The 22364-nt window shown below is 42.8% G+C and overlaps 1 protein-coding gene across 1 annotated transcript; it reads left to right on the top strand.

Moving 5' to 3' along the window:
• Positions 1–1460: 1460 nt before the first annotated feature.
• On the top strand, positions 1461–20562 carry TRAFD1 (TRAF-type zinc finger domain containing 1). The gene is made up of 12 exons (XM_082667238.1): positions 1461–1518; positions 3408–3466; positions 9577–9712; positions 9823–9876; positions 12456–12858; positions 13518–13724; positions 15148–15224; positions 16459–16689; positions 17741–17861; positions 18567–18906; positions 19358–19430; positions 19660–20562. The coding sequence occupies exons 2-12, from the start codon at positions 3420–3422 to the stop codon at positions 19717–19719; spliced, it is 1749 nt and encodes a 582-aa protein (XP_082523364.1). The 5' UTR covers positions 1461–1518; positions 3408–3419; the 3' UTR covers positions 19720–20562.
• The last annotated feature ends 1802 nt before the right edge of the window (positions 20563–22364 follow it).

The following is a 22364-nucleotide window of genomic DNA, read 5'->3' as shown; positions in this document are numbered from 1 at the left end:
CATAGACACTTCTGTTGCTCAGGAAATTCCAAGGTTTTTCTGTGCCAGGAACCAGGGACAAAAATCAGAGACATTATATTCTTTATTATACCACAGCAGTATCACACTCATTGTCATTACTATTGTGCCTGTCTCCTTGGTAAGCTTCTGGGAAGGCAGGGAGCTTGACCTTTGTTTGCCACATATGGTGCCCTCTTTAAATTTGCTGAGGAAATCAATGAGGCTGGTGCTGATGTAGTTCTGGACTTCAGGTATTGGTTATGCTGTATTCAAAAACAGCACCTTGTAGCCAAAATGTCTATCAACAGGGAACTAGTTGAATAAATCACAGCACATCATACAATGGAATTACTACTGAAGAAGTACAAAGATGCTCTAGATAGATGTGCTAATAATGAATAGAGTTCTAAGGCAGAATGTGTAGTACTACAAAAAAAGAGTCAAGATGCAGAACAATATAGAATGGTATGTTCCCTTTCACATACAATGAAGAGTGTTTAAATCCTAACTGTACAGCCTACTGACCATTTACTAATAAATACATCCATGTTTACCACTTTGCAGATCAAATTATAGAACATTTCCAGGACTTGGAAATCTTTCTCATATTTCCTTGCAGACCATACTCTCCAAATGGGAACCATTATTCTAACTTCTCTCACCTTAGATTAACTTTGCCTGATTTTGAACTTTATATCTTTGGAATCAGAGAATATAGTGCCTATTTAAACTAAGCATTCTATCCTGTTATAAATAAATAATGCTTTGTGACCTGCTTCTCCTGCTTACCACTATGTCATGAATGTCTTGCATTTATAATCTGCAAAAAGATGATGACTTTAAATTGTTGCATTGTAAATAATATGCTCTCTGCTATATTTAACTATCCTATTTTTTTTTTTTTTTAATTCATGAGGGAGGAGTTCAGAGAATCCATACAGGCAGCAAGTGGAGAAACTAGAACCCAGCCCTGCGTGTCAGGCACTCACTTTTCCACTGCAAAAAGCAAAGTGCTCAAATATGGGCAGTCTTGCAGATGTCTCGCACGAGGGCATTATAATAGCAACAAGAATGACTAATAAGTATTAATGGCTCATGACAAGAGAACAAATGCCATTAATTATCTTAATATATAAGGCATGTTAGTAATGTGTGTACAGAATTATTCATGCAAATATGGTTAGCCTGTGTCAGGAGAAGTTGCTGGGCGCAGACCTGGGCTCACAGCTTCGGTCTCCGCCGCTCCTTCCAGATGTGTATGGGTTGGGACTTCCAGGGACACGCCCCCGTGGAGCTCTGAGGAGCCAATCGGAGCGTGGAAGGCGGGGCTCTGGGAGCGACAACGGTGCTATCCAATGGGCAGAGAGTCTGGGCCGCTCCTGGCCAATGGGCGCGCTCCTCCAAGAGGGTCGGAAGTGGTGAGGCGGCTCCGGGGGCCGTTGTTCAGCGCGGGGGCCGACTGAAGAGGCTCAGTGTCTTGGCTGGCTGGTCGGTTCGGCGTCCTTCGTCTCGTCCCAGGTGAGAGAAGCGGTGGCCAGCCCCTGGGGAGCCTCCTGCGGCCTCCAGTTCGGGAGGAGGCCGGCGTCCCGAGGGCGGGGTGTGTGGGCGAGGGTCTTCTGGGCCCGGGGGTCGCGGGGGTTTCTCGTAAGGAGAAAAATGCCCGCGCCGCGGCGTCTCCCCTGGCCAGTATGGGAGGCCGTACTTTCTTCTCTGGAAACCGTAGCCTCGACAGCCCCTGGCGGCACCGCCCCTTCCAGGCCTTGGCCGCGGGGGCTGGGAGGCGGCCGTCGTTCCGAGCGCCGCCGTGGGCACCGCGCCCCGGGCGGGGCTGGGCCCGAGTCGCGAGCTGCCAGCCTCAGGGGTCGCGGATGGCCTCGTGCGGACTTTAGGCCGACGGGCCCGTGTTCGAGTCACCACTCGGAACAACTGTGCGACGGCTGTCTCCCTGGACTTCCTCTTTCGCGGTCTCTGAAATGGGGATGATGGCTTTCACCTCGTAGTGTTGTGGTCTGGACTAAAAGACTGTCCGTGTAAAGCGTTTAGCAATCAGTGAACACACAGTAAGTGGCAACTATTATTTGTGAAGCTGATGCCCTCTCCACTCCCCATCTCGGACGCCCCCTGGGAGGGGGCAGTTGGAAACCGCCTCCTCCTGGGTGTGGACCCTGCGGTGGTGTCTCCACCGCCTTGGGCACAGGAAATCCCGGGGGTGCTGGCTGACCCCTAAGAGGGGCGCCTTCTAAGGTTTGAAGGAAACTTATTCTACCAAAGCGCTTCCATGCATTCGCTCATTTACTCCTCCCAGTGACTCTTTAAAATATTGTCAGTTGTCTGCGTGAGGAACCTGAGGCTCAGGGAGGTTAAATCACACATCTGCTGAGTGGCAGAACCAGAATTGGCCCTCAGAGGGGCCGACTCCGAGCCCTGCGCGTCACCCCAACTCCCTTGTTGCTAGATAACCGGGCACTTCCCTCGTCCGAGGCTCTTACCTTGCCTTAGTGGGCTGGAATAATCTAAAGTAAATACAGGTATAAAGTTGCAAGGGCTTTGCTTTCTGTATTGACATCTTGTTGAGAAAGAAGGAAAAATTTTCAGTGGTGAAACCTGGCAGACACGATCTCAACTAAATGATAAAAGTTAGCATCATCCGTAATAATAAGACTGTTAACATCATGTGCTTTCTGGTATAATGCACTGAGATGAGCACAACATCGCTTCTATGGTATTTCTGTCCAAAATGTATTAATCATGAGAAAACATCAAATGAACCCAAGCTGAAGTATATTCTACAGAATAACTAGCCAGCTCATTTAACAAGGTTATGCAAGATGAAAGACTGAAGGAATTCCCTGGTGGTCCAGTGGTTAGGGCTCCGTGCTTCCACTACAGGGGGCACAGGTTCGATCCCTGGTCAGGGAACTAAGATCCTGCATGCCTCCAGACCAAAAAACAAACAAAAAAAAGAAAGATTGAAGAAACTTCCCAGATCAAAGAAGATTAAGGAGAAATAACAGCTAAATGCAATATGTGACTCTGGATTGCATCCTGAACCAGAGAAAGGGCATTAATGGCATGATTTGTGAAATTAACTAATTGTAGATTAGTTATTAGTATTGTATTAGTGTTAGTTTCCTGCACTTGGTCATTTTACTATGGTTATTTATGATGTACTGGGTGAGAGGTATGTGGGAAGTCTTTGTGCTGTTTTTGCAAGTCAAATTATCTTAAAATGAAAATTAAAAAATCAAAAGGTAAAACCCTAGTGTGTTGGGTATTAAATGAAATGCACTGGTTTTGGTGACATTTTCTGTGCACTGTTTTTTTTTGTTTTGTTTTTGTGTTTTGCATGTCATTCTTAAAGCAGAAATGAAATTGAAAGATCATACTTCTTCCTTTGTTGTTTTCAGGAACAGCTAAAGATGGCTGAATTTCTGGATGGCCAGGACACTCGACTGTGTGACAACTGGTAAGGAATCTAAGAAATGTTCTTGGAATGAGGACAGTTCTTTCAAGAGTTGGGTTATTTATTGGCAGGTTAAAATTGGAGCCATATAATACGTTGTGCAAATATGTGGGACTAAAGCTTTTTTAACAATTTTGGATAAAATTGCCCGTTCTAGAAATTCAACAACATGGTTGGTTAGGTAGCATAGAGTAGTGACTAGACTGATGGGATGAAGCTGGGATTCAGCACTCTGGTTCCTACCATTAATTAGTTAATGACTTTTGGCAAGTCACTTGACTGCTTTGAAACCTCACTTTTCTGACCTATAGGTAAGGGAATTTATTTTTTGTCTTCCTGGAAAAATATTGTACTTTTAAACTTTTTTTTGCTTTTTTTTTTAAAAAAATTATTTATTTGGCTACACTGGGTCTTAGTTGTTGCATGCAGGGTCTTTAGTTGTGGCACGTGGGATCCAGTTCCCTGACCAGGGATTGAACTCGGGCCCCCCCTGCATTGGGAGCGCGGAGTCTTAGCCACTGGATCACCAGGAAAGTTCCTGCTTTTTAAAAGATGCTTAAAATATAATGAAATGTTCGGACTAGAGCAGTGTTTTTTTTTTTTTTTTTTTTGCGGTACGCGGGCCTTTCACTGTTGTGGCCTCTCCTGTTGCGGAGCACAGGCTCTGGATGCACAGGCTCAGCAGCCATGGCTCATGGGCCCAGCTGCTCCACGGCATTTGGGATCTTCCCGGACTGGGGCACGAACCCGTGTCCCCTGTATCAGCAGGCGGACTCTCAACTACTGCGCCACCGGGGAAGCCCTAGAGCAGTGTTTTTTAAAGTACGTTGCAAGGATTTCCCTGAATGGCTACAGTGGCTGTCTTGAGGTTGATTGGGAGCAAGGTTTAGTGTGAACTTGGCTCTACATGTACAACCAGAGCAGCTCAACTGTTTTTTTTTTTTTTAATATATATATAAATTTATTTATTTATTCTTGGCTGCGCTGGGTCTTCCTTGCTGCGCACTGGCTTTCTCTAGTTGTGGTGAGCGGGTGCTACTCTTTGTTGTGGTGCGTGGGCTTCTCATTGCAGTGGCTTCTCTTGTTGTGGAGCACGGACTCTAGGTGCCGCAGGCTTCAGTAGTTGTGGCATGTGGGCTTAGTAGTTGTGTCTCACGGGCTCCAGAGCGCAGGCTCAGTAACTGTGGTGCACGGGCTTAGTTGCTCCGTGATATACAGGATCTTCCTGGGCCAGGGCTTGAACCCGTGACCCTTACATTGGCGGGCGGATTCTTAACCACTGTGCCACCAGGGAAGCCCCAGCTCAACTGTTTTTATAAAGGATTTTGCTGAAGGAATGTTCCACTGCTTTAAAAAAAAAAAGAAAGTCTAGTCAAAGTCTTCCAGCAGTCCAGTTTAATCATTATCATTTCATGATTCCAAAACTGTTAGTGGAAAGACTGGATGCAGACTTGAATGTCAAACTTTCTTATTTTGTTGTTTTTAACCGACAAGAGTGACAAGAAAGAGCAACTCTTTCTTGCTGAAACGAAACTTAAGAGTTCAGCTAGTAATTCCTGGTTGGGATTTCTCAAGAACCTGGTATTTCAATGACATACAAATTCCCTTACTGAAAGCAAAAGAAAAAAGCAAAGCAGAACTATCTGTGCTATGTTTAACTTACCAAACTGTGTTAGAAGGTGAGAGATTTTTTTTTTTAAGTCAGTCACAGACCTCATTTTTTTTAAATAAATTTATTTTTAAAATTTATTTATTTTGGCTGCGTTGGTCCTTTGTTGCTGTGTGCAGGCTTTCTCTAGTTGCGGCGAGCAGGGGCTACTCTTTGTTGCAGTGCGCCGTCTTCTCATTGCGGTGGCTTCTCGTTGCGGAGCACGGGCTCTAGGCACATGGGCTTCAGTAGTTGCAACACACAGGCTCAGTAGTTGTGGCACATGGGCTTAGTTGTTCCGCGGCATGTGGAATCTTCCTGGACCAGGGCTCGAACCCATGTCCCCTGCATTGGCGGGCAGATTCTTAACCACTGCGCCACCAGGGAAGTCCAGAGATTTTTTTTTTTCTGTTTTGAATGGTTATTAATTATTGGTTCAGTTTCATTAATAGATATAGGCCTATTCAGATTATCTATTTCTTTTTTTTAATTAAAAGTTTATTTTATTTTTTACAATTTTTAAAGTTACTTTCCATTTACAGTTAATACAAAATATTGCCTATATTCCCTGTGTTGTAAAATACATCCTTGAGCCCATCTTACAATACTTTGTACCTCCTGCTTCCCATCCCCTATATTGTTCCTCCCCACCCCCCACTCATAACCACTAGTTTCCTCTGTGTCTGTGAGTCTGCTGCTTTTTTGTTATATACACTAGTTGGTCATATTTTGTTAGATTCCACATATAAATGATATCATACATTTGCAACTATTTTCTCCCATTCAGTAGGTTGTCTTTTTTTTAAATCATTTCTTTATTTTTTTCCCATGTTCAATATTAGTTATCTATTTTATACATATTGGTGTATACATGTCAATCCCAATATCCCAATTCTTCCCCCCCACCCCCACTTTCCCCTCTTGGTGTCCATGCATTTGTTCTCAGAGATGTTGATAAGGAAAATAGTTTGACCCAGATTGTTGAAAGGTTGAGCCAGATAAAAAATTTTATTTTTTTACTGCCTTTTTCTTTCTGCTCAGCTTCTTGGCAGCATTAGCATATAATCAGAACAACTGCTGGTCACAATATTCTTTCCCTGCATAGAATTAAGATTGTATTTCTGTGAGGATGTCTTGCCTTATAGGGTATTTTTTCTCCTGTGCTACTATTACTTTTGCCATTTTAAAACTATTGTAGCTCTGTTTAGGTTTTATGTGTACTGTTCCTGATGCAAAGTGTAATAATCAATGATACAAATATTCACAAGGAAACATTGTGATTTTATAAGAAAACAGACAAATTGGCTTTAACATCAGTTAAGATATTCTTATTTTATCGGTCCACTCCAATTTGAAGGAATTTCAAACCTAGGACAGTAAATAAATAACTATGCTAAGGGAGTTTTAAAAAAAAAGCAGGGGGCGGTAAGTTAATGGAAAGCTAATGAAAACAAGGTTATTCAAAGCCAAAGCAATTTATTTAAAGAAAAAAAGCAGATTAGCATGGAAAGCTGACTAAGCCAGCACAAACCTCCTGTCTGAGTAGTCCTGTTTAAATTCCAGGTTTTAAAATTTTGTCTCTAGAGTCATATTCCTGTTGTTCCTTAAGAAAAGTTAAGGTACTCATCAAAATATAAGCTGCGATTAAACCTGCTGGGCCAGTAAAAAGAATAGTTTGTTGTGATTGAAGATGTTTTTTGCATGTTATCTCTTTTATTACTGTATTGTCTGATTGATGGGAGAGTTTGCAGGAGAGTTTGCGTCTAGGGAACAGAAACTTCAGTGTTAGAAGGCTTTGACTTTTTACTTTTGCGTGGCTCAATGTGTTTAGCATTTGGAAGGCTACTGGGGATTTTTCTGAAAGCCTTGGCTTGCCTTTCATTCATTTCTATCTAAAATGAATTTCATCTCTAACTTGGCTAGTCCTTCCTTGGGGCTTTTAGCAGTTTTATCTAGAATGGAATTGTGTTCTCATTTATCTCACTTAGAATGTCTTGATTTTATCTGTAAGTAGGTAGCAAGTATATTGGTATTTTGTCTGGTTAGTACATTTGGCGGAACTACCTTGGCAGTTAAATTTAAAAAGAAAGCAAAACCATCAGGCAACTGTTTCATGTAATCGTTGCAAATAGCTTTTATCTTTTTCTTTCAAGGTTTCCCAAGAGGTGAAAATGTGTAATAGTAAATGCTCTGTGACCTTACCTAACAGCTGCTTTTGATTCTTGCTTCTTTATGTTATGGTCCTTAATATATTTTAATTCTAAAATTTTAGTGGCATTATGTATGTAGAATGCTCTATGTCAAAATAGCCCTGTAAAATAAAAACTGTAGACATTTATTTTCTTGACTTTAAAAGAAAATTATTGTCAAAATTATGGAAAAAGAATGTAGAATCTCAGCACTGTAAGCAGTAGTTACTGGCTTTAATTTTTTGTGGCATTTGTGCACATAGGGTTTGCAATCAGGATACAGCTTTGCTTCTTGCATTTTGTTGGTGTACCATATTTAACTAGCTGTTCCCTTAGAGTTTAGATATTTTTAATGGTTTTCAGTTTTTTACCATTTTATGACACTAGTGATAATCTTCATAATTCCAAGAGTGGAATTACTGGGTCTTTAACATATAATTACAGGGTCTTTAAATACTCTTTAAGCATATAATTTTATGGTCCTAGAGATGCATTTGTAGACAGTTTATTTTAAAAATTTTTAATTATTATTTTTAAGTTAATTGATTAATTTATTTTCAGCTGCGTTGGGACTTTGATGCTGCGTGCGGGCTTTCTCTAGTTGCCGGGAGTGGGGGCTACTCTTCGTTGCAGTGCGTGGGTGGCTTCAGTAGTTGTGGCTCACGGGCTTAGTTGCTTCACGGCATGTGGGATCTTCCCGGACCAGGGCTCAAACCCATGTCCCCTGCAATGGCAGGCGGATTCTTAACCACTGCGCCACCAGGGAAGTCCTGTAGACTGTTGAAAAGTAGTGGTTTTATACTACCACTAGCAATATTTTAGAGTACTAGTTTCATAACATCTTTAATAGTGGGACTAATTTTAATATTTATTAGTTTAATAGAGTTAGATGATAACTTCCACTATATATTTTAATATTCCACAGTTTTGAAAAACTTAGGCTGGGTTAATTTAAAACCAGTGGTTTCCTTAGAAAGCTGGGAATTTTGGAGAAATAGGGGAAGTTAAATGTATTGAAACATTGGTCATTTCCCTCTTTATCCATTGGAGTTTTCTTCCCATTTCTCACACTTGATTGTTATTCTGTATCACCTTCCAGTTTTGGTATGAGAGCTGCCTTGATAGTTCTACTTTTGGATAAAAATGAATTTGCATTTTTTGGTGTCTTGGTCTTTGAGATTGGGAGTATGACTATCGCTGGAGGCACATCATTCATCCTACTTTGAAATGTTTCTTAGACTATGAAGATAAAAACTATAAAAGAAATAAGCTATCTACAACTTAACGTGGGAGAAGGTTTCTATAGTATTCAGCTTCAGAGGCAAAATGGGTTATTAAAGATTTGTTGTGTAACTATCTGTATTTATCCTGTTCAGTATTTTATTTTCTGAAAATTTATTCTAGGTGACATACTTATAGGCACATTCTTTTAATGCATCCTTTAGTTAGACTGTGAAGTTGGAGCTTTCTCACGGTCATAACCAAATGAGTGAAAGGAAGGCCTTTGAATATTACGTGCCTCTAGTTAGAGTGTATATGTACTCTGGGAGAGGGGTTCAGGATTTCATTTCTGTACATTTCTGTAGTAAATTTCTGCAGTGAATGTAGTACATTTCTGTACATTTCTGCAGTGAATGTAGTACATTTCTGTACATTTCTGTACAATGTAGTACATTTCTGTACATTTCTGCAGTGAAGTTTATATCAACCCAGCCACAGAGCTTGGTCCCAATTAGCGTCTAGCCTGCTTTGAAAAGACATGTTGGACATAAAGGAGGCAAGTTCCCCTTCCCCCACTGACGATCCCAAAGCTGGCATCTGCTCCTTTTGGTTTGATTTTTAGTGGAATAAAATCTACTGAGATTAAAGCTATCTGAGACTGAAAATAAATGGTAGGCTGTTTTTTAAATAATCCTGGAGTGGATCATTGTGCTTTGGGGCATGGATGGTTTTGGAAAAGCCTAGCTCAGCTAGCTCTTCCTGGCATCTGACTATATGCTGTTAGTTGTGATAAGCTCTGACATCTAGAAAGTGAGGCTGAGCTTTTAGAGATAGTGCATAGCACTGATAACGCAGAGTGTTGCACAGAAGACCCAAAACCTTCAGGAGTTAATTCTTGAAAAGCAGGGGTAGTAACAGTCGTAAGAGCTTATACACTAGATACTCACTAAAGAGAAATAATGGAGACTAAAGATTGGACAGGACAGATTTCCGTGTGATACCTCTGGGCATAGATGTCAGTAATTCTTGCCTTTTTCTCTGATCTATTTCTATAGCAAAAAAGAAATTCCTGTGTTTAACTTTACCATCCATGAGATCCACTGTCAAAGGAACATTGGTATGTGTCCTATCTGCAAGGAACCATTTCCCAAATCTGACATGGAGACTCACATGGCTACAGAACACTGTCAGGTGAACCACCAAGTACTTAGATGTTAATAAATGGATTATACTTGCTATTGTGTAATAACAAGTGAGCATGTTGTCACAAATAACTTACTGATTTTTGCTTCTTACCCTAGGTGACCTGCAAATGTAACAAGAAGTTGGAGAAGAGGCAGTTAAAGAAGCATGAGGTTAGTTGCCCTGCACTATGAAGGCAGTGAATTACCATGGAGCCAGTTCTATTGAGATTACAGAGCCACATGCAGAGCAGAAAGCCAGTGTTGTTGAGTCTTTGTTCTCCACCAGCTCCATGCACACTGCCTCTCAAAGCCTATTTGAGACTTTGTTTGCTGCCAGATTTGACTGCATGGCTGCTGTGCTTTATGCTCAAGCCTCAGAGCCTTTTTCCCTTTGGAACCGAGTCATTTCTCCTGGGGTTTATTGGCAGGCTCACTTGAGTGCTAAACCAAGCCTGGGATTGCCAGTGTGGTACGACCTCTAGCATACAGCCTGCCTTACATCTTATAATTTCATTTTGACTTCTTGATCACTTGGATGACATGCTGTTTACACCCAAAGAAATTCTCAGAGAGCATTTGATGAGAGAATATAATTTGGTCCCTAGTTGAGATAAAATTGGCTGTAGTTGAATGAGTATGTGTGTGTGTATATATATATATGTATATACATATATATATGTATTTCTTTTTTTTTTGAATGAGCCTATTCACCAGTTAAAAATCCCAACAACTATTTAGTTGGTGGTCATGCAAGAGTGTGTGTACGTATGTAAAAATTCATCAAGGTATGCATTTATGATTTGTGCATTTCATTCTATGTATCTAAAAAGACTATTAACTTATTAATTTATAATTTTAAAAGGTGATTCATATTCAGTGTAGAAAACTTGGAAAATATAAAAAGAAAGAAAGAACTACTCATGACCCCACAGCTCAGAGATAAACATCTCATAAATAATTTAGCACTCTTACTGTCATTATTTTATCTAAGCATTTGACTTACGTTTTACTAGGCCTCACCAGCAAAAGGGGGGTTATGATTGAGGTCATATTAACAATAATAATAAGTATTTCTTTGGCTCTTAACATCTACTTGCTGCATAAAACAACTCCAATCAATTGTCCCCCTCTTCTCCTTTTTCTCCCAGCTATTTCTGGGAGTCATATGGTGATAACACCAATCATTATGAACGTACAAGTACAAAGTATTTCCTAACATTCCTGCAAGTCAGGCTATGACAGTTGTAGACCACAGATTAAAGAGTTAAAAAAAATTCTCCTTTAAAAAAAAATGTTGACACTTTATTTGCTGTTCTTGTGAGTTACTAGCAATTTTTAGGGTTGTTAACAAAGTACTTTTATATTATGTGGTGTGTGCCAGCAATTATTTTCTCTTTTGCTTTTGAGTAACTTAAATCAATGGCGTTTATCTGATAAAACTTTTCTTTAAAAAAACATCTTTCTGAATTGATATTATAGCTACATGGTATATAATTTTAAAGCCACAAAGCATATATATAAAAATTATCTCTCTTCCACTCCTATTCCTAAGCACTCTTTGTCAGTTTCTTATGTTTTCTGTAAGAGATATTCCATGCATATACAAAATGTGAAAAATGTTTGAAGTATCATTTAGAATAAAACTTGGGTTTAATTTGTATGAAAAGAAGTTTTGCTCTTTGACACAGTGGTTATAAAGTGTCTAAACTTTAGAAGTGATGTTATATGAAAGTTCTGAGTTTAAGTTCCCAAGTTTTGGAATGTCCATATCATAGTAACATATTCTTTCTTATCTTTTTAAAGGAATATTAATTATTTAGTGCTTTAGTGGCGATTTCAAATTAAGTATAAAAGTTTTGTCCTTCATCTGCTGAATACATTCACATTCTTGGGGTCATCTTCATTGGTGATTCTTGACTTATTTGGTCAATTTAAAGCCAGTGCTGGGCTTCCCTGGTGGCGCAGTGGTTAAGAATTCGCCTGTCAATGCAGGGGACACGGGTTCGGGCCCTGTTCCGGGAAGATCCCACATGCCATGGAGCAACTAAGCCTGTGCGCCACAGCTACTGAGCCTGCGCTCTAAAGCCCGTGAGCCACAACAACTGAGCCCACGTGCTGTAACTACTGAAGCCTGAGTGCCTAGAGCCCGTGCTCCGCAACAAGGGAAGCCACCACAATGAGAGGCCTGCACACCGCAACAGGGAGTGGCCCCCGGTCGCCGCAGCTAGAGAAAGCCCACGCACAGCAACAAAAACCCAACGCAGCCAAAAATAAAATAAATAAATTAAAAAAAAAAAAGCCAGTGCTATATACAAATGTGCAGATTTGAAAAATCAGTGTCTTTCTAAAGGACAATCCCTTTTCCTCATTGCCAGGTACTTAAATCGGAGTAGTAAGGGGAAATTGGTCTGGGGGAGCTTTGACAAGCATATATGAATTGCTGTGCTTTTGCTCTTTGCTCCTGGGCTTCTCTGGCGGATTTTGGGTTACTTTGTAATGTGTGCACAAAATGATGGTAGGGTGGCTGAGTGAGTAGATTCCTTATAAGACTTTCTTTTCCTTTGTAGAACTTGGTGGCAGGACAAAGAGGGAAGGGGTGACTCTTAAATACATAGAAAACCATGGCAGGCAAAGCTAGGGTTGGAAGAGAATATTTTTGTAAATACTTTTTACTTTCCTTGCCCTGTACTTTATAAAACATGGCCTCTCTTAGATTCACATATTATCTGCCTCATTATTCTGTTTTGCAGGAGACTGAGTGTCCTCTACGACTTGCCCTTTGCCAGCACTGTGATTTGGAACTTTCTGTTCTCAAACTGAAAGACCATGAAGATTACTGTGGTGCCCGGACAGAGTTATGTGGCAACTGTGGGCGCAATGTCCTGGTGAAAGATCTGAAGACTCACCCTGAAGTTTGTGGGAGAGATGTGGAGGAAAAGAGAGATGAGGTTGCCATGCCGCCTAATGCATATGATGATTCTTGGGGTCAAGATGGTATCTGGATTGCATCCCAACTCAGACAAATTGAGGCTCTGGACCCACCCATGAGGCTCCCTCGAAGGCCCCTGAGAGCCTTTGAATCAGAACTTTTCCAAAGTAGAACCACCAACCAAAGGAGCATGACAGCCCAGTTTCCAATTCAGAATAATCTATGTGAGTTGTGTTTGGGATTAGAAAACTGGAATGGTATCAGATCTTAGGGCTGGTAGGAACAGGGCTTTGGAGCCAAATAGATCTTAATTATAGAAACCTGATTGTAGCTGGGTAACATAAGGAAGAATACTTAACTTTCCTATAGATTGGAATAACAGAACCTCTTTGCTATTGGATTTTTGTTGGATGACAGTTAGGGTTGATGGATGACAATGCTGTTAATAGCTGACACTGAGTATACCCTATGTGCTTAAAGGCATTTACAAAGTGCTTTAGATGTATTAACTCATTTAGTTCTCACAACAGTTTTATGAGGGTGGGTCAGTGGTAGAGCTGGGATTTGAATTCAGGCAATCTGACCCCATGCTTTAAGCCATCCTGCTATAATGCAGAAAATACATATAAAATGCCTAGCACAGTGCCTATCTCTTAGTTATAGCTCATTAATATTGTTTATTAATAAAAGTTAGAATAATAATGGAAGCTTTTATCATGGCAGACTTAACATTTGGAGTCCCATGAGCACTGAAGGGCTGGGCCTCTTTTGTTCCTGCACAGATTCCTATAAACCTTGAATATTTGCTAGGCACGGACTTGAACTAAGGGATGGCACCATCTTTAACGTTTCTTGAATACTGGCTTTTTTTTTTCTTCCCCAGTGGAAGAACAAGAAAGGCAGGAAAGGAATAGAAGCCGACAGACCCTCAAAGAGGGTGGTGAAGACAGTGCAAACTTGGATTTCATGTTGGCCCTAAGTCTGCAAAATGAAGGCCAGGCCCCCAACTTGGCAGAGCAGGACTTCTGGAGGGTCATATGTGAGGCAGACCAGTCCCATGAAGGTCCCGGTGCTCTGAATGACATAAGGGGTATGTTTGTTTACACTAGCCTCTGTCTCTACAGTTTTTTAAAGTCTTACACTAAACAATTTATATAAAATTGAAAGTTTTTCATGAGATAGAATTTTTTAAAATTTTGTTCATTTGCTTTTCCCAACTTTTATTTATTTACTTATTCATTCATTCATTTACTTATTTACTTATTTATTCATTCATTCTTGCATGCATGCATGCATGCTGCCCAGTTGTGTCTTAGTTGTGGCACGTGGGATCTTTAGTTGCAGCATGTGGGATCTAGTTCCCTGACCAGGGATTGAACCCAGGCCCCTGCATTGGGAGCGCAGAGTCTTAACCACTGGACTACCAGGGAAGTCCCTGTCATATCTTTAAACATGTTAAAAATACTTGTTTTTCTATTGTGTCTGAAAATATACCTAAAGTTTATTTTTTGCTATTTGCTGTTTCTACTGACTCTCAACGGTGGCTTGCTGCTTCCCTCTGTGTGCTTGCGTGCGTGCGTGCGTGTGTTTTAACATTAAGTTTTCTGGTGTGTTCCTCTGAGGGTATTTATATATGCTTCTAGCAGGCTCCTGGGGATGCTACTGACTGGAATAATTTTAAATTGAAGTTTTGGCCTGGGCTTCTTAAAACCATAAATGTGAATTTATGTAAAAACATAAATGTAGATTCTCTACTCAAACCCACGTAAAGGCCAAACTCTGGTTACTGTTCCTTAGTAGAGATTTTTCTCTCTTCTATGTAGAGCCAAAGCTTAGTTAGGCAAGTTTCCTTACCTCCTCGCATCGTTCACCCTCCCTTGTTCAACAGTCTGACTGAGGCTGTTGTGTTTTGGGATGCCTGGGATTAAAATTACTCTTATTTATTGGGGTTGGCCAAAACGTTCTTTTGGGTTTTTGTAACATCTTACAGAAAAACCTGAACGACCTTTTTGGCCAACCCAGTATTTTCTCATTTAAGTTACTTTTATTCAGCATCTTTTGTTTATATTTTGTACTGGGAGGGTTTTTCTTCTCAGGATATTTGTCTTCCAGTAATATCCAAGCCTCAGTTTCTTCATCTGTAAAATGAGGGTCATGTGGATCTACTTCATAACATTTTTCCTGAGGATTGAAATAATGCACAGAAGGTTTTTAGATTACTGACTAGGGTTATGACACATTTAAATTTCTTTCTTAATTGGAGTAGTGGGTAAACTACTACTTTACTGCTTCTCAGGAAATGGTGACAAGTAAATCTCTTTCTGTAGTGCAGGTTTTTTGCTTAGGGTTTGTCTCTTAAATAGTTTCCCTTCAAGGATTTTCAGCCCCACAAATTGCTATGTCCAAGAAATTGCAAAGGAAATCAGACTTTCCTATCAAACCCCCCCAGGGGGGATAAAAGGTAGAATCAGGTTTGTTTTTGTTCGAGTCTGACTGTGTGGCCTGATACCTAGGTGCAGCTGATGAGACCATGTTGCCTTGTGAATTTTGTGAGGAGCTCTACCCAGAGGAACTGCTGATTGACCATCAGGTGTGTTGTGAATTACCTGAGGGCTTTAAGCTTTAGGGAGGAATATGTGCAGGCCCTATTGGTGTTGCAGGCCACACGAGATCTTGAGCAAACTATTTTAATACAACTCCTGTGATAGGAGTAGCAACTGTGTTTTTAACCCTGGGGTGACTGACATGTGGGCATGAGAACTCAGCCTCATTCCCTCTTGGGCAAAGTAACATTTACACCAGCAGGCCCAGTTGCTGACTCCGTTCTGTGGTGATAGTGTACATCTCTACTGACCATCTTGTAATCTGGTCTCATCTCATGGTACATTTGATTTATTGGAGCCATACTGAAGTCCTTGCAGTTCCCGGGAGGGTCAGGAATCTGTTTTGCACTTTACTTTTCTGCCAGCTACCCCGCTTCCTTAACACACCCCTCACTCATAGACTCAGTTCAGACATGACTTTCAGGAAACCATCCTGTGGAATGCTCTGAAGGCTAGGCCAGAGGTCCCACCTGCATGCTCCCCGCAAGTCCTGTGCCCACAGCTCTCTTAGCCTGTTACCCTCACCCTGTGGTGTTGTCTTGCTGATCCCCTGTTGGTCTGCACCACTCGGCTGAGTTCCTTGAGAACAGGTTCTGGGTTTTCTTAGTTTCTGGAATCTCTTAACGCCTGGTATATGAAAGGTGTCAGGTATTTTGAATGATTGAAGGTTCTTGTGCTATTTAGGAATGATTAGAGAGTAGCCTTTGTGTTTGAAGAGTGGCTCCACTGATGGAGGGAGCCACTTTTCCCCTCAACACTTACTCTCTGATTTGGTTTGGCCTAGTCTGGCACTTCCATAGCTGTTAAGTAGTCCCTGTGCTCTGGGTGGAACATGCATTCCCCCCGTAAGTGGAACAATACAGCATCTGAATACATCTAGTATTTGGTTTGGGAGTAGCATGAGAAAATCCATTAATAGGGATAACAAAGAATATTTGGGCCTCTCTTACTGTATGACTGTGGGAAGAATCTTGAATCTTTTCAAATTAATTTAAAAAGAATAATCACATTAACACAGTAAAAAAAAAATTAAAACAGTACAGAAATGTTTAAAATAAAAGCAAAGTGAGTGTTCCATCTGTGTTCCTCTGACCCTTCTTAGTCCCTCTCCCCAATATTAAACATTGTTAAGATTTTGTGACTTATGGAAAATATTTTCAGAATTTAGTTTGTTCCTTAACCTCTGCTTTTTTTTTTTTTAACCTATGTTTTTTGAGACAGACGAGTTGTAACCCTTCATGTGCCTTACCTCCGATCAGTGTGGGCAATGCTTCTCCCAAAGGGGTGGAGGACCCTGATGTCATCTTCCAGAAGTTGATGCAGCAGGCTGCAAGTAACCAGTTAGACTCTTTGATGGGCCTGAGCAGTTCACCTTCTGTGGAGGACAGCATCATCATCCCCTGTGAATTCTGTGGGGTCCAGCTGGAAGAGGAGGTGCTATTCCATCACCAGGTAAGAACACTTGGAGGACCTGTCCACTTCTTCCATCCTGTTGATCCTCTGAGCGAACCTGAGGCTTTTAGAGCCAAGAATGCCTCTTTGGCCTTTAAGTTGTGTGCATACCTGATCTGGCTACTGGCCATGTCCTGTTTTGTGAGCTGTCTGAGGTATAAAGTACCTCAGGCCTTTGGACTTTCTCTGCCTTCTGGCAGTGGAAACCATCCCGTCACTAGCTGTGGCCCAAGGAGCCAGGACTCCATTTAAGCAGGCATGGAGGACTTGCCAGAGGGTTTAGAAAAGCATTTCCCTGAGGTCATCGACAATTTCTACTTTTGACCAGGTGGGTTCTTCCCTGTTGGGGTGGCACTTGCGTCTTGCATTCCAGGAGACTGGGATCTAATTCTAGCTTTGCCATATGGTTGGTCTAAGATAGGTCCCATTCCCTCACTGGGGACATCTGTAAATGAAGGAGTTAAACTAGATAATCTGAAGTCCTTTTTCAGCTTTTGCAGTCTAGGATGCCAGCATCTTAATGGAAGATACGTTTTCTGCCCCATCTTGTTTGTCGTGGGAGCTAACACTGAAGGTATTTCAGGGGCATTTCTGTAATCAATGCCCTATAGCTAGCTGTTGCTAGAACACCACACATTGCATTTCTGTAATAAAGACTTTTGCCTTTGGATCAAGCAGTAGATAAGTCACTGCTTGTTGTCTCCTCAGGAGACTACAAAATAAGCAGTGGTGCAAATACTCTGTGGTCAAAATGTAGACATGCTTTTCTGGGCTCCTAGGACCAGCCCTTCTTTCATCCCTGAACAAATCAGAGAGTGCTTCTGTCAGTGCTAGTTGGAATGATTGCTCTGTTCCAGGTGTGCTTCCTCTTAGTCCCAGGCCCTTCCTCTCAGTGGTTGTCAAAGTCATCCTGTCCCATCGACACCCCCCCCCCCGCCAGCCTCCCCATAAGGTGTGTTCACCCAACCTGCTGTTCCTTCCTTTCCTCCCGCTACTCCCTCTCTGAGGAATGACTCAGTCCAGAGGTACTAATTCTGGTTTTTCTTGTTAGGACCAGTGTGACCAACGCCCAGCTACAGCAAACAACCGCATGTCGGAGGGGATTCCTAGTCAGGATCTCCAGCCTCGACAGACTTCACCAGAGCTACCCAAGAGGCGTGTCAGACACCAGGGTATTAGCCAGGGATGAGCCAAGGCTGCAGGTCTGCTGCTGCCTTGGGCCTGCTTTCCACTTCTCATCTGCTACTCTAAAATGGGTTTTACCTTCATCCCAAATTAGCAAGCATAGTACGAGCTCACTGGGGACTCCCTTGGGGCGGCTACCTGTGGTCCTGTGTTAGACTCAGGTGTCTCGGGTGTGTAGCTTTATAGGGTAATGGCTTTGGGGACAGCCATGAGCTATGCATATCAGTCAGTGCTTATTCAGCCGCTGGTCCCTGTCAGTACATTTAGCGGATGATTGGAAGATAATTTTCAGCCTTACTGTGGCTGCCCTGGGCCCCTGCTTCTAGTTGAAATATGCTCAACTAGAGTAGGATAATCAAACTTATTATCAGTATTCTTATTATGTAATAGTCTCACAACTAGGCAAGTAAAATTGCTTTTGAAACCCCGTTGCCATTAGAAGGCCAAAGCCAATTAGAAATGATTCTTCAAAGTTTGCTTGTGCACCATTGTTGACTAGTTAGTGAGGACTTAGGCGGTAAGTGTACAGTGTGGATTAATGTTTCCAACCCTGTCCTGGAGACATGGGTTTCAGCATCCTTTAGGGATGAGGCAGTCATCTTTTACCCAGCATCTTTTGTTCCTGCTCCAAATCCAGCACTAATAGCAAGAGCAGCCTTTTCCCTAAAGCTGGTGCTCTTTTCTCTTCTCAGGAGACCTGTCTTCTGGTTACATGGATGATATCAAGCAGGAAATGGCCAAAGGGCCCACCTATCCTCTCCCTGCCAGCAGACCCACTAACAATATGACGGCTACTTCTAACCGCCTGACAACATCCACATCAGGCCCCAGACCTGGGTGCCAGCCCAGCCCTCCTCGCGCTCTGAAGCTCAACAACTTAGACAGCCAGGGCATCCAGGGGCACAATCGAAACAGCCATAATGGGGCCCTGGCTCCTGGGCACGTTCCAGTGGTTCACTCCGCTCGAAGTCTCTACCCAGAAAACCTTGTGCCCTCTTTCCCCCGTGGGCCTTCAGGGAGATGCGGAGCAAGGTGAGAATCAGTGGCCTGGGAGTGGAGCTTGTGGGTGGCTCAGGAGAACGTGGAAGTGTGGACTTCGCTTGTATCGTGGCCTGATTCAAAATGTTTCTTTGCTCTGTGTGTGTTTTTTTTTTTTTTTTTTTTGCGGTACGCGGGCCTCTCACTGCTGTGGCCTCTCCCGTTGCGGAGCACAGACTCCGGACGCGCAGGCCACGGCTCACAGGCCCAGCCGCTCCGCGGCATGTGGGATCTTCCCGGACCAGGGCACGAACCCGTGTCCCCCGCATCGGCAGGCGGACTCTCAACCACTGTGCCACCAGGGAAACCCCTGTGTGGTTTTTTATTCATTAGTTTTATCTGCTACTGGAGAGCTGCTTTTGTCTGGTTCCAGCTGTTCTGTTCTGAGTTTTCTGACTTTTGCTTGGGGCATCTCGGGAACTAGTTTCCAATCCTTCTCTTTCAGTGGCAGGAGTGAAGGTGGCAGGAACCCCCGGGTCACCCCCACGACCGCCAGCTACCGCAGCAGAACTGCAAAGGTGAGCGGGATCCAGCCCAGAATGCTCATTGAGGACTCAGAAGTGGGTGGGCTGGTATGGTTCTTGAAGTCAGAAGCAGCTGGGCAACAGGCCGGTTGTGGCTGAGGACTGTTCTTGTGCTTTTGATGAGGAGGTTTCCATAGAAGCCTGACATTTCTGGCGCTCTTCAGGAGGAGTGCTGCTTTCTTACTTTCTACGTAAACTTCGTCTGTGTTCTATTGTTCAACAGGCAAAACCCTCCAAGCAGCAGGGAGCTGGGGATGCAGAGGAGGAAGAGGAGGAGGAGTAACAGTGTCTGCAGGGAACTTTCGCATCGGTTCCATCTTTCCTGCACAAGTTGCCGTGGTGCAGCCCCGCCCCTTGGGTTCTGTGGGTAGGGGCCATCTGACAGATGTAACTTTTTCTAGGCTATGGCCATTTTGTGTCTTTTGAGATTGTGCTGTGGGAGTTTGGGGGTTTGAGGGAGGGTTAGCAGGGAGGCTGTTGAGAATGTTTCAGCTTTAGCTGCTGCCTTTTGGCAGCATAAGTTACGGCCTCTTGGCCCACCAGGGCTTCATCTTTTGACATGCTGTCACCACTGCTTCATGGTGCTGTGTGGTCCTGGTGAAAAGAGGGAGGGTTCTAGAAACCTGGTCCCCACCAGTGAGGTGATGCTCTTCATGTGGTGGCCTAAATTGGGGAACTTTTGGATATCCTCTCCTGTGTACTGCCCATCCTCACTCTAGAATTTGGGCCTCTGGTGTGCGTGGAGGAGCTTTGGTAAAGTGTTCAGGCCAGTTGCAATATGTGTTAGGAACGAGGTTTGGAGATGAGTTGAGCCACAGGTGAGCGGACTATGTACAGGCTTTGTTTTAATCTGCTTCTTTGGCATTTGGCATCACTGCCTTCTGTTTCTGATGGGGAGCATGGCTCCTTTGCCTTCACTGCCTTCTGATGGGAAAGGCTGGGGGCTCTCTGTCCCCTCCAGGGCCATGCTGGGCTCTGCGCTAATCAGGAGTGAGGCCTAAGCTCATGGCTTGCTCTGAAAACCAAGAATCAGAGCCCCCTCCCCCTCTTTTTATTTTACTGTTATTATTATTATTATAATTATTAACATCCTTGTGATAGAAATAAAGTTTGTACTTGGAGTTCAGCTGAGTCTTGTGGTTCCTTCTCCTGTGTGCTCTTTGGAGACTTTAGGGAGACCAGAGTGGACTGGAGTCAGCTCTGAAGAATGGGGGAAGGTGAGCAGGGCTAGGTTTTCTCTGTGCTTCTTGGAACCCCAGCAGATCCAGCATCATCCTTCTCAGAGTGCCAGACATTCAAGGTATAGTTTTCTCTTTTACTGGAGTTGGAGGAAACTGACAGGTGGCTGCAGCTCTGGGGATGATTTGGGGTGGGCTGGGGGCTGCCTCCAACTGAAGAGAGAAAGGCAGATTCCTCAGAAGCCTCAGTCCTGAGAGTTGTTGAACCTTAGCAGCATTATTCATTACCCCTCAGCACCTCATACTTTGCCCTGGACCATCTAGTACCTTAGCTCATTTTGAGCTCATTTGTTTTTCTCTCAACAACCTAGTGGGGGTGGGAAAGGTAGGAAGAATTGCCCCAATTTCATATGTGGAAAGGAGTGACTTGCGTAGGCTATGCAGCTAATTCATGACAGCCGGGACTCTGAATTATACTGAGATAAAGAAAAAGGGGGACTTCCCTGGTGGTCCAGGGATTAAGACTCCATGCTTCCACTGCAGGGGGTGTAGGTTCAAAAAAGGGGATGGAACCCAGGCTCATGGCAGTGAAATCGCCAGGTCCCAACCACTGGACCGCCAGGGAATTCCCTATTTATTTCCTCTTCCGTGAACTTTGATGGTTTGTGTCTTTCAAGGAATTTGTCCATTTCAGTAAGTTGTTTAACTTATTAACATAAGGTATTCATAATATTCCCTCCCTTATTATTTAAAAAATATCTGTAAAGTTTGTAGTGATGTCACCTCTTTAATTTCGTTTGTTGATAATTTGTGTCTTTTCTCTTTCCCTAATGTGTTTGGCTAGAGCACGGATCTCCAAATTTTTCTTTGATAAAAGCCAAATAGTAAATATTTAAGGTTTTGCAGGCTATACTGTGTGTATTTCAACTACAGTAAGCCCCCTACATACCAACCTTCAAGTTGTGAACTTTCAAAGATGCGAACGTGAGTTTGTGTGTCCAGTCATGTAAGTTAGTTCACGTGTCTGGTGTACATTGTCACGTGTGTGCATCCTCTACAAGTGGCTGTGTTTCTGTGTACTGTACAGTACTGTATGGAGTACAGTAGTACGGTATCTTTATTTCAAGCCCAGGACGTCTAGAAGCAAACGTAAAAGCAGCAGTAATGTAGCTGGTACTGCTAAGAGGCGCCAGGAATTGGAGGCCCAGAGAAAGGACGAAGAGAGACAAGAGGAAGAAGAAGTAAATGAAGAACCGAAGAGATTCATGACGCAGGAAATGGCAAGGGAATTTTCTTTATCTGAGGAGGCACTGTTAGTTTTTGAGGCATAGGAACCGAATGTAGAACGGTACACGAAGGTTACAGCAGCCAAAGTGCAATCCAGTGCTACCATGTCACCTATGACGAGAAAAAAAGGAGCTAGACATCACTGGATCGTTTTCTCAGGAGGGTAGATAGAATTGAATCCAGCAAGGAACCAGAACCTGTGCCATCAACATCAGGCATGAGTGAAATAGCAGCTTGCCCTGTGTCTCCTATTGCTGGCAATCCTTCAGCTCTACCGTCTCCCACCTCCTCTCCCTCCTCCAGTCAGTAACTTTTCTTGCCTGTTCCCTCGATGCCAGCCTCTGTATGCCAGCTGTTGCACTGTACTACTGTACTTTTCAAGGCACTGTACTGTAAGATTAAAAATGTTTTCTCTATTGTGGGTTTTTTTATGTATTATTTGTGTGAAAAGTATTATAAACCT

This window comes from Grampus griseus (assembly GCF_964374135.1).
Source record: "Grampus griseus genome assembly, chromosome: 12".
Lineage (NCBI taxonomy): Eukaryota > Metazoa > Chordata > Mammalia > Artiodactyla > Delphinidae > Grampus > Grampus griseus.
Note: the sequence above shows the minus strand (reverse complement) of the source record. Positions and strands in the feature narration are given on the sequence as shown.

Coding starts and splice junctions, on each gene's coding strand:
- TRAFD1 (XM_082667238.1), top strand. CDS start 3,420: ATGGCTGAATTTCTGGATGGCCAGGACACTCGACTGTGTGACAACTG. Junction 17,862..18,566: donor GAGGCGTGTCAGACACCAGG/GTATTAGCCAGG, acceptor TTCTCTTCTCAG/GAGACCTGTCTTCTGGTTAC. Junction 19,431..19,659: donor ACCGCAGCAGAACTGCAAAG/GTGAGCGGGATC, acceptor ATTGTTCAACAG/GCAAAACCCTCCAAGCAGCA.